Source organism: Nelusetta ayraudi, unplaced genomic scaffold (genome assembly GCF_046127955.1).
Source record: "Nelusetta ayraudi isolate G7.1 ecotype Tasmania unplaced genomic scaffold, CSIRO-AGI_Nayr_v1 ptg000058l, whole genome shotgun sequence".
Classification (NCBI taxonomy): domain Eukaryota; kingdom Metazoa; phylum Chordata; class Actinopteri; order Tetraodontiformes; family Monacanthidae; genus Nelusetta; species Nelusetta ayraudi.
This window is the reverse complement of record NW_027466108.1, coordinates 1,993,769-2,009,501: the sequence shown is the minus strand read 5'-3', so window position 1 is coordinate 2,009,501 and position 15,733 is coordinate 1,993,769. Positions and strand designations below refer to the sequence as shown.

Below are 15,733 nucleotides of genomic sequence, written 5' to 3'. Positions count from 1 at the left end.
CAACTGATGTCTGGCAACATGGAGAAACCCTTGTTAGTGCGCGAAACTGCGACCAAAATGTACACGCTACATTTATTTATGCAACAGCGACAAAAACAACAACAGCCTTTTCTTTTTTTTTTTGTAGGAGCAGACAATTAGCCAGCTTTGCCATGGCAAAGCTTGCCTTGATGTTGCTTAAGACGAGAACCAAAAAAAGAAAAGAAAAAAAAGACGGATGACTTTTTAGAGCCGGGCATAAATAAGCCACAGTTACACTGAAGTGGGCCAAGCTCGACTAAAGAGGGGCAATACGGTCCAGCTGGAGGCGAGGTTAGCGGGGCGGCCAGCCAGTGGTTCAGGCTACATTACATTGATGGATTGCAGCTCCTAAATCTCCCTTAGCCATCTGCAGACTCCAATGTGGGCCACTGGGGGGTCCAGGATGAAAAGAGTGCACGAGAAGGATGAGCCTGACCAAGATTTATCCGGCCAAGTGCGGCTGGAGCTGCCTTTGAGCCAATGGACAGGTTTTTACTGCCACTGATTAGGGAGCTGAGATTGAATTCAGCACTACACCGAAAAAAGTAACACAGAGAGCACACTTGACGGCCCCCGCATGCTGGCTCGCAAACGGGATACGGGATGGTGGCGTGAGTGGGGAGCGGGAGGCAGAGCGAGATGCAGGAATTTGTGAGGGGAAGTGTTTGGCGTTGTGTTACAGTTCTAATTGATTTTCCAGAGCAAGACTTCGCCGGACCTCTTTCCCTTGCAGTAACGTGAGGAGAAAGGGTTTAATTTCACTAATGACAAGAGACAAAGCAAAAAAAAAAAAAGGAAAAGCTTAAGAGGGGCGGGGAAGAGCTGAGCAGTGGATGGTGACAGATAGAGAGACATCGAGATGACGGGAGACACGCGCCGGACCGCCATTTCCAGGGACGCGCTAGAGAGCCCTCAATTAATACGGCCTAATTCTGGGAACGCGCACGAGACTGGCACTCAGATAAACGAAAACCGGCCCATCAACGGAGTAATTAAGACAGCCAAGCATCGGAACAGCTTTCAAATACACACCATCTCCTCGCGCGTAGGACTATGGATTAACGAGCGAGGGGAGTGCCGCCTGAGCCAATGAGCCAGTAGATGGTTGAGCGGAAGCGCCGGCTGATTAATGGACGCAATAAATACAGAACAATCAGTGTCACTGAGTGCAGGAAACGGGACAAGCGGCGACTCTTTCTTGACGCCATCCACCGTAGGTGCGCGTTTTGACAGACGCCGTCGAGGAGCGGGCAAGGAGAGCCGAGTCGCACCTCGTTGTTCACACCTGCCTCAAACGCTACGGTGACCTCATAACGTTTATGTCAACAACACTTGAAGCATCAACATGGCTTCGGGCGATGGCGCTGCTTGACTGTAAATAGGCTTTTAATAGGCCTCTCCACTCTATGAGCACCATAAATTAGATTGCGGCGATGGTAATGTAGCGGAAATAAGCGTCCATTCTTTGTCCTCATGTGGCAAACACGAAGGGAGGTGAAGAAAGAGCAAAGAGGAGGGAGGAAGAAAGCAAGAGAGACAGAAAAAGAAAGAAATGAGTGACTCAGGAGGAGGGATGAAACAAACAGAAGAGATATTAAAATGACGGCCAGTGTTTCATTGGAAGAAAGAAAGGAGCGATGATAGGGAGGGAGAGGGAGGGAAGGACCACTGAGAGGCAGATAAAACATTCACCTACGCTGCATCTGGATTTGGGCGCTTTTGTCCCCACAGAGAAGGGGGATCTTCCATTCTCAGTAATTGCTCTCCGCCAGGCTAATTTGAATTCTGCATTTTATACATCGGCCCATACTCGAGGGAGGCTTGCACTGCAGAGGGGGCTTTGCCTAGGTTAGAAAGCAGCTTTTGGCTCTGAGTATGTTCTCAGTAATTAGGAAATGTGCCAAAGTTTGGATTTAATATGGCCTTGGGTGAGTGTACGAGAGCTTGTTAGGGAGGTCTTTAGCGGGGACCCTGAGGAGCGTGTCAAGCATTTCCGTGTCAAAGGGCTCATCAGTCATTAGCTCTGCACATTGTGTTGTGCCGGGGTTTCCGGAGGGAGAGGGGTGGGTGGGGGGGGGAAGAAACTAAATAAGGTGCGCTGGATTTTACAACATTATCTCCCTGAGCCCTGCGGCACAAGTCAGAAACACAGATGTCACCCGAGGAAGACCAGCGGGGCTGATGAAATGTTCCGTTCTCAAAGACCAAATGAATTTTTACCTCCCGGCAGGGAGATATTTGGCACAAGATAAGCACAGTGGAAAAAGAGGAAGATGAGCTACGACTAAATATTTGGATGCCGAGAGTAAATATGTGCGGAGGTTGGAAAGAGGTGTCCAAAGGAATTTTAAATACTTGTAAACAGGCCTCTAAATACTTGAGCTCCTGGTTTGCATGCCACACCGTTGCTCCAGCTGACGCTGCCAGGATTACATGTTCAAATAATTAAAAAAAAAAAAAGATGTGTTTCAGGTAAAACCTATAAACAGTGAGTCAATAATTGCTTGAGGATAGCTGCAGATGCAAAATACATACACACTGAAAAACATCTCCCTTGAGTGCCAGCCAAGAGGCACGGCAAGACTTAACTCAGAGTAAACTGATTCAAGAATTTAAAAAGAGAATGAGGCCCGTGAACAAAATGATATAAATAAACACGGGCACATTAACGGGGAAATGTTTAACAAATCCCGCTCAAACATATGCAAAGAGGCCCACTTGCCAAAGAGACCTCGCCGATTATCGGCAAACAAACCGGATCCTCGCGTTTGCATAAGCAATCGGAATTGTTACCAGGACAATGAAAAATGTCAAACGTTTCAGTGGCATGCTAAGCACGCCCGTAGCGCTGCTCCTCTCTCTCTCCCTGCCGCAGAGGCAGCGCTCTGGATTTAATTGGACGTTGGGCAAGTTGAGTGGAGAGGTGAGAGGCTTAGTGCGGAGAGTTAGGAAGGCTAACGCAGGGATGTTAAACTTCTTTCCTGCAGGGACCTCCGGATGCAGGATTCTACGCTGCCCTCTGCTCCTAATAAGTTAATTAGCTCAGTGCGGGGTCAGCAGAACAGAATTCATTGCACACGAGGCATATTATCAATTGCAGTCCAAGATATCTTTGCCCTATGCAGTACGCCGCTATAGCTTTCCATTTGGGGTTTGAGAAGGGTGTGTGTATATATTACGCTTTGAGACAATGTGAAGCAGTCCATGTCCAGCTTGTGTAACAGTGTAAATTTACTGTCCCATCAAAATATCTCTACACATAGCGATAAACGTCTAAACCACTGGTAACAAAAGTGACATTTTCACCCCCCAAGTGAAAATGTCCAAATTGGGCCCAATTAGCCTTTTCCCTTCCCTGCATCATGTGACTTGTTAGTGTCACAAGGTCTCAGGTATAAAGTGGAGCAGGTGTGTTAAATCTCTTGCTATCGCTCTCACGCTAACCCTAACCTAACCCTCATACTGGTCGCTGGATGTTCAACATGGCCCCTCATGACAAAGAACTTTCTGAGGATCTGAAAAAAGAATTGTTGCTCTCTGAAAATTTTGTCTGTGGTGGTGAACTCCTTGCTGGAAAATAATTATGGCCAGACAAAATTTTGATATTTTGGGCACAGTTTGGGCATTTTCACTTTTGCTTTTGTTGGAAGCAGTTTAGACTTTTTTTTTTTTTTTTTTTGTCGTGTGTTGGGTTATTTTGATGGGACAATACATTTGTTGTTCAAGCTGTACACTGGCTACTTCACTTTGTATCAAAGTGTTATTTCTGTCCTATGGAAAGATATAATTAAATATTTGCAGAAATGTGAGGGGACATACGTTATATGTACACACACACACACACACACACACACACACACACACACACACACACACACACATACATATATGTATATACATACACACTCCCAGATCCTTCATAAGAGTCTTCTTTTAATAATCTAACGACCACATGGCTATTGATTAAACAGTATTCCGGGTGGATCACTGCCTCTGTCGCTGTGTAGGAACCTCCCTGTGGGTCCCATCAAAGAGCACAAACTATGAGAAGAGATGCCTCACAAACACATCAGTGTGCACCCACAGCAACATACCATCGGGCTGGCAATGTTATTCAGATTCCAGTAGGCAGACCTAACAAAACTTTAAAAGACAAACTGATGTGTCATTTCATCCATATCTTGCACAAGAAGAAGACTTTCAGCATTGTCCGCAAGGAGCCTTTGACAAAACTATATGATGCTCGGGGTGACAGCATTTTTACAGCAACTGAGAGAACCGGGATAACAGTCATTTCTCGTAAATGTAGCTTCATTACTACTACTTGGGCCCAATTCAGACTTGGTGTATACGAATACTTTGTTACTGTACTTAAGTCGATTTTCCAGCATCTGTAATTTGCTTGAGTATTTCTTTTTGTGATGACTTTTTACTTTTACTCCATACATTTGTACACAAATATATGTACTTTTTAGTCATTACAGTGGAAGAACATGCTCTGTGTTTGTTTGTGTAATAATTCACATATCACTGTAGTTGTGTAGCTTGAAGCGGAGCTATTTGAACTACGCTGTTGTGTTGTTAAATGTAAAACTGGATCATAATTTATAGGAAGCTTATTTTAGAGTACCTCAGCTTATCAATGAATGTATTGGGTTTGTTTTTTTTTAGCAAAAATAATAAGAATTTTTAAATTTTACTTAAGTACATTTCAGAACCTCTACTTTCTTACTTTCACTTGAGTAAAGGAGTTGAATTAGAACTTTTCTTTTACCAGAGTATTTTTTTTTACACAATTAACCATACTTTTACTTAAGTAAAGACTGGGAATACTTTTGCTACCTTGGCTGCAAAGGCTCAGTGCAATCCAGCGACTATGCGGTCCAACTGGGACTTATGGTTTTATGTGATTTTTACCATAGTTATTACCAATTACACATCTATTTAAGGCCAATATCAGCAAGTTTACAATGCAGTAAATGTTGCTCATTTCCCTCTTATAATGAGATGAGTGAGAGAGTAACCTGTGGGAAAGAGGGACCCTAATAATAGAGAGAGATAGAGGCTGATGCTGTACTCATGCAGTCCCATTTGCATTTTCCCTTCTCCATTATGTGTTGTTGTCTTCTCATGTGCCACACATGAACATCATAGTCCCACAATGGTTTTGGTTCATTTATACATTTTGGTCAGTTTGAACTCATTGCCACACCGGGGTTTGTTCGTTTCTACCCATCAGTATGTGGATGAGCGTGAAACGGTTTTTCACTTTCCAACAGTACACTCGGGGATTCGTCTTAATCGAACTGTATCATCTAGGTTCCCCGAGAATATTTTTAATCTGCTTCTCAAATGAGAGTCTTTCCATCCACAAAACATTTCTGTCAGCAAACTATCACGGTAGTACTAATTTTGTGGAGAATTTAATGTCGTTGGGATGAGGAGCTGTTTGTCACTGGCATTGGAGGGACCGTAATCAACCATAATGTGCTTTCTCAGAGAATGTTCACACTTCTTTTGATTTATTGAAACCAGAGCTTCATGCTGGGTCGTACAAGGAAGGTTTCTGTTTAGAATACTCAGTGAAGTCAATTCTAACAGGGTGGTTCTAGACAGAGACGCAATTATCAGTAGAATTCCGAGACAAGCACATTCAACATCTCTCTTAATGACAAACGTGAAATACGTATCATTCTGTTGGTTAGGCAAATTATCCCCTTGCTATTCCACCTTTAACTACTGTCCATGTTCTAAAATGTAAATGAGGTTCTGAAAATTTCGGTTGAAAGATTTGTGCTCTTACCTGAAAAATGATCAGATCAAAGATCAGATCTCTGCTTAAAACCAACAGAAAAGAGGATTCTAATCCCCGACTATAAAAAGATGGACGGAGCTTCAGGTTTCTAAAAGGAGGCCGATGTGAAAGCACCGAAAACCAGCAGGAACCGGCAAAGATGGATGCAAAAAGACTCAAAGTTTCTGGCTGTCAATATGGACATGAGCACCAAATCCATACAGTTACAAACTGGCCACACTTTGTTTTGTTGGTCTAAATACAATTCAGCAAATGAGATAATGTCCATTTTGACCATAAGTTGTGAGTTGTGAGCATGGCTAAACTCACTCACTGCTTTGGTACCAACCACACATCCAAATGTGGAATCCTTTGGTTTCAAAGGGACCACAAGCTCAAGATGGCGCTGACCATGAGGCCAATCTTTAGTTCTTCAAAACAGGTATTTGCAGTGGGTGATGTCACAATGGTCTGTCCATCTTTATTTACAGTCAACGATTCTGATTTTTGGGTTGATTTGTCATATATGTCCAGATCTGCTAAGGGTTTCTTCCCACTGGGGAGCCTTTCCCTGGCATTGTCGCTGTTACCATGAGCAGGACTTGTTTATAACAGGAAACTTTTGTGAGCTCATTTACGACGGGGGCTGCGCACTGTGGACGCAGCACTTCCAGTTCAATATAAGCGGACAAAAGTTTCTCATTGAAAGAGAGGCAAAGAACGGAATTAAAGGGTATCCCCCACTTTCCTGACTGCTTTGCAAATTTTGGGACGTGCAGCGTTACCACCTTCATAAATTGAAAACATTGCACTTTTCTCTTAACTGGCTCCACTGCAGAGAAATATGACTGATTCACTCTGACTGTGATAGAGAAGAGGTTGGACTAAAAAAAACCTTGTCAATTTTCTCTTTTTCTTTAACAGTCATCTCCAGTTTCTAATGGGCTCCTTTGCACACGGACATGAGAGACAAATCAGTCAAGCATGACAGTACGTCTGGCATCTGAGGTAGACATTGTAGTTCAGAAATGGTGGCTGGATAAAATGCATATGTTCATTATAGAAATGGATTTTACACATCTCTAAGGTCTGAGACATGCAGTGTATTTTTATGTTGCTGAGCTCAGAATAAGCGTGAAGGGTTTTCCACTTGAATCCCCTAAATTTACTGCAGTGCTCCTTGCTCCTGCTTATGTCTCATCGATCTCTTTCAGTCCTGTGCAGTCTCCAGCTCTGGAACTCTCTACGGAGGCTCAGGAGGAACCCTCTGAAGTGAACCAAAGACACTGTGCTCAACGTTTCGCAGGGCTCAGAAAGTGGAGTTTTGTAGCTTAAGGTTTCCACGCAGGCAACTTGCCACAAAACCCAGTCTCTGTTAAGAGAACTGTGGACTTTCAGCACCAGATTTCCCACATAGGCTTGCTGTGCGGCTGCTGCCTGTACACTGCGCACTAGAGCCGTCAAGAGCTCTCCCAAAGGAGGGCTGGCCTTTTCAACAGCATTCCCACTTACTGGTAACCAGAGGTCATTTCCACTCAGTCAGCTGTCAGTATTGTCATATTCACATCGGCTGGCCTACACAATGTCCTGATCGCTCCATCTGTTATGTGCTGCATCAGATAACTGTAGCCTCTGCCCTGACATTGATGGGAGGACATATACGTAGCAGCAACAGGTCACAGCTGCAAACAATGCTCGCCTCAGCAGAATAAAGAATAGTGGAGTTCATGTATAAGGCATAGCATCCGATAACAGTGAGACACAGTAGACATTGTTTGCAGCTCGGGCTGTTCGGAGAGTAGACTGCAACAATTTCAAGCGGGCCGTAACTCTTTTTGCAGTTAGAAGACAAGATAGAGCTTCTGTACTTTTAATTTGGGATTGGTGTTTTTACAATATTTCAATTATGGATGTGAATTTGAATCGTTAATATACTGCTGCTGTGATTTTTATTTTCAGTGTGGAAAATATATTTAAAAAACAACGTATTCACCATTTTCAATTAATTTAATTAGAAGTCCATTTGTGGGTTGGGTAAATCTTTTTTGTTTGTTATTTGCAATTTTGCCTTAAAGAGCAAACCTGCAACACATAACAACAAAGCAGAAAATACAACAAAACTAAAATTTGAACAAAAAAGGTTAAACCTTGTGGGAGATTAAAATCATTGCCAATGTATGAATTTTTGATCCACTACTTTTAAAGTTGTGAAATGTCAAAAAACAATTCAGTATTAAATTAGGGGTACATCCATTACACACGAATGCCTTCCATAAATATATTATTTGCAAGTAAAGACAAGTTCACCCGGCGTGCTCAAATTTTCAAACCAGTTAGCGGAATTTTCCTGTTTGGTTGGATTTAGCGGCGGGGAAAATGAGGCCAGCGTTGCCGTCTGTTTAAATATAAGGTGTTTTCAAAGACGCAGCATCAATTCTCTTAAGGTCTTGAGGTCCAAAATCCGAGGTAAACGCTGTTGTGTTTTCTATTTCATTATATTGTACAGTTTGCGTTTGTATTTTGCGCTTTAGAACCTCTGTTTTTCTCCACTCTTTGGCAGAAACACGGCAGTTACCATGCAAGGCACTGTTAAGTACATAGAGTTTGGCTATGGCTATGTGAAGGTAACAGCAACACACACACGAAAAACATGTGCGCATATTCCAGGCTCCCTTTTCTTATAGCATATGAAAGGAATGCAGGTAGGATGGTGCAACTTGTGAAAATAGCTGCCATTTTTGGCAGGTTTCTGGTATGCTGGCACATTGCATGTTTTAGTTTCTTCTTGGCCTCACACTCAACATGACGAAAAGAGAAAATCAAAGCAGCAGCATGCCAAGGTAGTATAGAGAATTTAGAGATGCCAATTTACACCAAAGCCAGATGTTGCTGGGCTGAGGACAATTTTTTTTCCACAAGTCAGAGCTGTACTTGTGTCCAAAAAGGCCCAGGTTCAGGGACAGTACTCCAAAAAAAAACCAAACTGTTACTCCAAGTAACAAGAAGAGAGTACGGTAGATACTTTGGAGCATGTATAGAAGTAATAATAATAATAATAATAATAATAATAATAATAATAATAATAATAATAATAATAATAAATCACAGTCTTTTCTAGTAGGAATTCCCAGTAAAATGAACTTCTGATGCATGAATTGTATTGTCTGCCTGACTATTTATTAGCAGGCTGGGTTGTAACCGTCCCTTATGAGGTCTCTTCTCTCTTAATGTCGTGTCACATTTGTACTGTACGGTGCGCACACAAAGCAATGGGCTTTCAGCGTCTTAACGCCCCATGCATTCATTTCAAAATCCTATATTTATGCGGTAAAGGCGCACGATGATGAGAGAAATTCAGGAGGTGCTGCACACGGGGTTGGAAGAGCAATGCTTGAGGAGCCCCCGCGTTGCCTCGCAGCAAAGGGATCAGTGGAAAGAGGCCCGCTAGCGTTGGTGAAGGCTGTCTGGCCCTGGAATCCGCCATGCTGAGCTCTGGGGTGATGAAGCACTGCTGATGCAAGCACACAGCGCTGGCCAAGCCACTGCAGGATGGGCAGGATTCAGGGCTGTCTGCCTAAGAAAGCTATCCTTGGCTAGAACGCTTTCATTAAAGGGACAGACTCAGTGGGGTAAAATGTTTTCATTACGTTTTTCTGCGCGCGAGTGTGTGTGAATCATGAGCAAATTGAAGATATGTAAGAATGAGCAGCAGTTAGACGACGTTAGTCACAGAGAAACTGTCCTCTGTGCAATAGGTATGCCGGAATCTCCTGGGGTGATCATTCCCCATATGGTTTGTTTAATCTTAGCTCTACCAAGTGTGTGCGCACAGTATCACAGGATTTTATTTCCTGTCTTATGCAACTTTTTTCTCTATTTTGAAAAAAAATAACCAAAAAAATATATAAATAAAGGTTATTTTTCAATGTCTGAACTTTCTAAGAGAGTGTACATTCCCTCACACTCATCAACCCAGCAAATATTGTATATTCCCCGGGTCGCCGTGCAGTTTAACATTTATAGACGTGATTATGAATACTTTGCCCGCTTTAGTAATCAAAACGAGAGGCATTTCTACAACACAAGTGTGTAATTACTTATCTGTTTAGCCTGTGGCCTTCTCTCTGCGCCACAATCAATTACTTTGTCCACAGAAATGATAAATAATGAGGAGTGCTTGCAGCTAAACAGATTTCAAAGAGCAAATCCAATATTTCACCTTGGAGGGAATAAGGTAGAAGTGGTGTGGATATAATAATTAGTCCCCGGTTGTATTTTGATACATAGGGCCTGCTATACTGGGCTCGCCTCACCATGGCGCCTGCACTTGCACACTGATTGGCCAAAGCTAAACCTTTTTGTCCCCCCGATTACTGGTTAGAAGAAAGTCCTAATGCAGCTGCAATTCAAACTCTGGCTTTATCCTGCACATGTTTTTGCTGTTTTTAATTCCCCTTAGCGAGCACATCTTACCCTGCCATGCTTCATACATATTGCACGCGGTTACTGTTCCTGAATAATTTGTTAATATTCCATGACGGGCCATATTTACTGTAAGTATTCATGCAGACACAGAGCAAGTTGAAGAGGCAAACAAAAAGGCCTTCGGGTGAAGAACCTATTATTTTTGCTGTGTTTCTTTCTCGTTATTCTCCTGACGCCTCTTTGAACCCAACTTTGACCCCAAATCATGCTCCAAAACGCAACAAATTTGGCCCACAGGCTACAACTCATGAAAAATGTGAACCGCCTTGGTGCAATGAGTTACTCTCTTGCGCCACCTAGAACCACTAAAATGACCACTGTGGACCATAGGAATGTCGTAGAGAAATTCATCAAAAACTGAATCTTTTGTCTCTTCAAAACCTAAAGATTATACACTAACATCCCTAGCCTAATTGCAACAGGAGATGCACAATTTACATTTCGAATTGTGCAACTTGCATTTCAAAATTAAAACTCATTTATTTTGTTTAGGGCCGAAATGTGGGAGTTCACGTGGCTTCACAGTATAAAAGACACAAACAGACACAAACAGACACAAATCATGACAGACATGATTTTTTTTGGTTAATAATATATTATATTTTTTTTGTGTGCAAAATTGTTAAGGTTTAAGATTTAAGTCTGCATGTTTGTTTGTTTCAAATCATAAATCTGAGAGATTGTGTAGCGTTGGCCGATGTTTAAAGTTTGCTCAGGGCCTCCATCATTAAAGGCAGTACAGTACACATCCATTAGCACATTTTTCCCTATAAAATATCAAATGACTACTGACTCAACTAAAAATAACTGACCCTCTGTTCTGAACAATAGGAAGATTAGACATAGAGTTCCTGTGTCTATGTTATGAAACAGAACATGGTGCATCAGCGGAAAACAACGCAAAAATGTGCTATTTACAGTTTGTTTATATACTTCTTGTGGCAACCAAAAGAAGAGTAAGATGAGCACTTAATCTTGAGGTGCTGTGTCATAAGAGCTGTATCTCTAAACAGAAACCATGCGTATATAAAGGTGCATTCACACTGGTCCTGTTTAACGGAACTCTATACTGTTTGCTCAAAAAGTACACTCCATTTTGGAGGTGTGAACACGCAATTTAACCTAAAAGCCTAAAAACGTAGGTCTCGGCCCATTTCAAGTTGTCATGAGCAGACTACAACATACAGTGTTGCGGGTAAACACCTGCAGTGCCCTGCAGTGACTATTTTCTTGTTCATTCTTTATTTTATCCTTCAGTAATTCTTGAGGCAGCGCCATCACAGAAAAGATTGATTGATTTTGACAAAGTGCAGACAGTGCAAGCCCAATTGAACCGATTACCCAGTCAGACTGAGTCTACTGGACTCAGCGGTGTGATAACAATCTTACATATTTCCCAAAGTTTTCTGTTCTACTGCAGCTGTGTTTTATCATATCCCATCTCATTAGCAATACCACGACAATAACAATAATGATAATCTATAATCTTTCCTGCCACTGCAGATTGCCAAACTTCATAACTGCGGAAGAAAAAATCAAAACTAAACTAAAGCAATAACTGAGGCCCACTTTGAGACAGCAGCACACAGACCATATGAGATCTAACATTATGGGTCATCCAGCGAGAGCTGAGTGGTTGAATTTGGCGAGGAAAGATAAAGTCAATCTCTTCAGACATTGTTACCGTCAAGCAAAAGACAGCTCAGTCTCCCAAGAAAAATATTATCCATCATATTGAAAAAAAAAGAAAAAAAAAGTTCAGATATGATTACAGCTGTGATACCTGAGGAGATGGAGGCCAAGCGGAACGCATCAGGGTGTCGGTTAGGTGCCACAGGTTCATACGGGGATGAGTCATCCATGTCTCCACCTGGAACAACAGGAGAGATGACAAAGATTCATTAACACTTAGGCTGCTTCCCAGCAGAGCGTAAGAGCGTTCCTAAGGAAATAAATCAGACACAGACCCACGCTATCAATAACCATTAGTAAAGCCATGAGTAGGAATGCATTTTAGCCCCATTAACCTGGGAACATGGGCAGGTTACAAATTCCTTTTCTGAAACTAAGAGAGATATGGTTTTATTTGACAAATTGTCAAAGTGCGTGTTTGAGAAAGAACGGAACATTAAATGTAATGACACAATTTATCAGCTTTGGGGGGAGGGGCTGACCAACCACTTTGGCCCACTTTTGTTGGCAAGTTATTTATTTATTTATTTTGATTCACAGAAAAACAGGATGTTGACCGCAGTGGAAGGGTTTCTCTCAGACAGAATCCTTGTTCCTGCTGTGGGTTTATTTGATGGAACTGCTGAAAAAAAACCCCAAAAGAAGGGTTCTTCCTGTTAACAATTTTGTTGCCAAAGCCTTTTTTTAAATAAATAAATAAAAATCCAATTAGCAAGGAACTGAGTGAGTCTCCCCCATGTGAATGCTTCTCTGAAGGCCTTAATCCCACATTTAAAATTCATAGCCATTCGGTGTGAATGAGACAAACCCTCCAGTGTGTAATAGCTTTGCATTCTGATCTGAACAGAAAACACCCCAAAGGTGTAGTGAGGCGCAAAGTCAGCCACTACAAATGAAATCACACAAAATCTTTTGCTACAAGACCACGCTAGCTTGACAAACCATGCGCAGGTCCAATCAATAGATGGAGAACATTTGTTTACCAAACGTCCTCCTCGGATGCTTTAAAAAATAAAGAATGATGGAAGTCAATAAAGCGTCGTCTTGTTGCTGCTCCGATAATAGTCACAGCCGTTGCGGCAAAGGTGTTGTGGCTGGTGCGTACATTTACGTACTTTTACTTTTTTAAACTTCAAGCAAAAAGCAGCGTCGTTTCAGAAAGACAGTTGGCAAAGTTGTCTATACTTCCGAGGGAAAACGCCAATACAGAAATAAGTGCCGTCGGGAAACAAAAATGAACGACTGGAGAGATTTTGTTTTCCCTTCCTCTTCCCATGTCTTTCTAAAGAGTTGTTTCGGCGCCTCTAGCCCCTCCCCATCAATATTTACAATCATAATTAGATGAAGCAACTCAGGTGGCCATTCTTGGTATTGACATCTGGCCAAGGTCGGGGATTGTGTTCGGGTGAGAAGGAGACAGAGGCAGACCCTTTGGCCAAAGACTCCAATGCACAAGCAGGCAGAGAAGGAGAGAAGTGGAACACAAAGAGAGAGAGAGAGAGGGAAAAAATCTGTACCGCATCACGCGGGAAAATATATGTGCTATTTCCACCCACGTCTCTTTTCATAAATTTCTGTCCAGAGAGGGCAAATTGTTAGGAAAATGTCCCTGAAATCTTTCAGCACAGCTAATTATAACAATTACCTGCAGCACTGTGAAAGTCTCTCCAAAGATCAAGACGAGCACTCACTCAGCAAACCACCACCTCAGTCCAGCCTTTCATGTCCTATTTCAGCTGTGTGTGTATTTACGGTGTACAGTCGCGTTGAAAAAGGAGCCACAGAGGAGCGTAACGCTCATCTTCCAGTTCCAGGACACCGACAACACGCAGCACTTAGTCGGAGCCACGTGGAAGAAGCCTTTTGCCAAAAGCGGTCAACACCTGAGCCGCTCACAAAACAGAAGCGGCGTGGAGGCGGTTCGCGCAGATGCCTACTGGCCGCCACGCGATGTTCTGAGTCGTCTAATTACACAAATCTACAAGAAGCCGTTTTAATCACACGGAACCCTGAGGACGTGAAAACCTCCTCAGCAGGGGGCCTTGTTTTAACAACTAATGGGGGGAAAAAAACAAAAACAAAATGGGGGGTTGGTAATAATCATAAATGCACTGACAGTCACTGCGGACCCAATTATACATTCATAGTAGAAATTTCCTCTCCGCTGCTTAGTGATAAGACGTTTTAAGCCAAAGGGCAACAACTTATCGCTGTAATTAAGCCCCCGTTTGACTTCATTTGCTCCGATGGTACGAAGCATGACTGGCGCGCTTCAGACAGACAATCACACTTCCTCCTCCTCCTCCTCCTCCTCCTCCTCCTCCTCCTCCTCCTCTTCCCCAGGCCCCGGCTGCAGCATGAGAGGAAGGAGGCTTTCAAGTGTCTTCACAGCTCTCTCCCAGGCTGCGAGGGTGTGTTTGCTTTTGTGAAACCGTATGGAGCTGCCGCTCACCCTTCTTATTTGTATTATCAATAAAGCTCAATTTCCCCAGTGATGGATAACTGTCCGATTGATTTTTTTCTTCTTCTTCTTTATGTGAACAACGTAGTGTTGTATTATTTAGGCTTGCATGTGTTGTTTTATCTCTTTTATCTCTGTAATGCATGCACACACCAGCATTAGCCCCGTAGCTGCACTCTTTAGGCGATCGGTACATTGAGTGGTGTCTGCATCACGGTCTCATGAGTACGCAACTCAATTCTATTCACCCACCTTGGCTCTCTCGGCTTTCAAGCACACTTTAGCTCATTATTCGCGCAAAGTGACACAACATACAAGTGACGATACATACTGTAAATAAGAATGCCGAATTTTCCTAATACACACTTGTGTACTTTCACATTCCATGACTTTTCTATCACTTCCGTTCACAAGTAATGCGTAGACACACACAGGAATTAGCCCCGTAGCTAGCGGCACTCTACAATCGATCGGTACATTGAGTGGCATCAGGACCCCCTGAAGCTATAGCTGCCACCAGGTGCCTGCGTGAAATATTTCCCAAGTAACCAAACCAAGCCTGCTCTCTACTACGGCTTCTGCTGCTAGTCGTGGTATTTATTAACAAAACCCTTATAAATAATTGACAACAACTGCAGTGACAATTAAAAAGAAATTCACTCAAATTAGGAATTAGGGGGTTGCCCATTGTCTATGTCCCGATATAAAATGTAGGTCCCACAGTAGAAAACAATTTTTGTCCGCATATAGAGAAGAGAATTTGGACGAACTTGTCAGCTTTTCCCCGAAGTTGCCCCGAAATAAGGACATTGTTGCATAATCTTGCCTTCTTATTGTTCCACATTTTGCTGCAGGCTGTGTTAAAAGCAGGCTGAATGCTCCTTATACATATTACATATCACTCTAAGCGAGGTAATATATTGCAATTCTAGCCCTTTGCCTCAATTAAAATCGCCCACAAAGAAAGCTTTAGCGCAGGCTGAGCAGCCCGGAGCGCCGCCGGAGGTCCTCCACAGAGCCCCGCTCACCGTTGCGCAGCAGAACTTGGCTGCCGACAAAAGGTGACTGAGTCTTTGCTGTCAGAGCTCGCAAAGTTTGCAAATGAGCTGTCAGCGGAGATAAGGCGAGCCAAAACACTTTCTTCTTTAAATCACTTCTTACAGCCCACTTATATTCTGAAGAAAAAAAAAATGAATCAAAGAAAACGCTGGAATAATGGGATTTTTATTACATTAGGTGAAATGCATTAATCTCTACACTCAGTGTCCTCCCATAATGTG

General features: G+C 42.7%; 1 protein-coding gene and 1 long non-coding RNA gene across 3 annotated transcripts in view; one reads left to right on the top strand and one right to left on the bottom strand.

Moving 5' to 3' along the window:
* The window catches only part of LOC142896955 (uncharacterized), a 525,186-nt gene that overhangs the window by 327,586 nt on the left and 181,867 nt on the right, over positions 1–15,733 (top strand). The gene's annotated exons all lie outside the window — the stretch shown is intronic.
* Positions 1–15,733, bottom strand: part of LOC142897012 (GDNF family receptor alpha-2-like) — a 56,828-nt gene that overhangs the window by 30,796 nt on the left and 10,299 nt on the right. For both annotated transcript variants that reach the window (XM_076039011.1, XM_076039012.1), the window contains one exon: positions 12,084–12,170. In XM_076039011.1, coding sequence (XP_075895126.1) covers positions 12,084–12,170 — 87 coding nt within the window. The remainder of the gene's footprint in view (positions 1–12,083; positions 12,171–15,733) is intronic.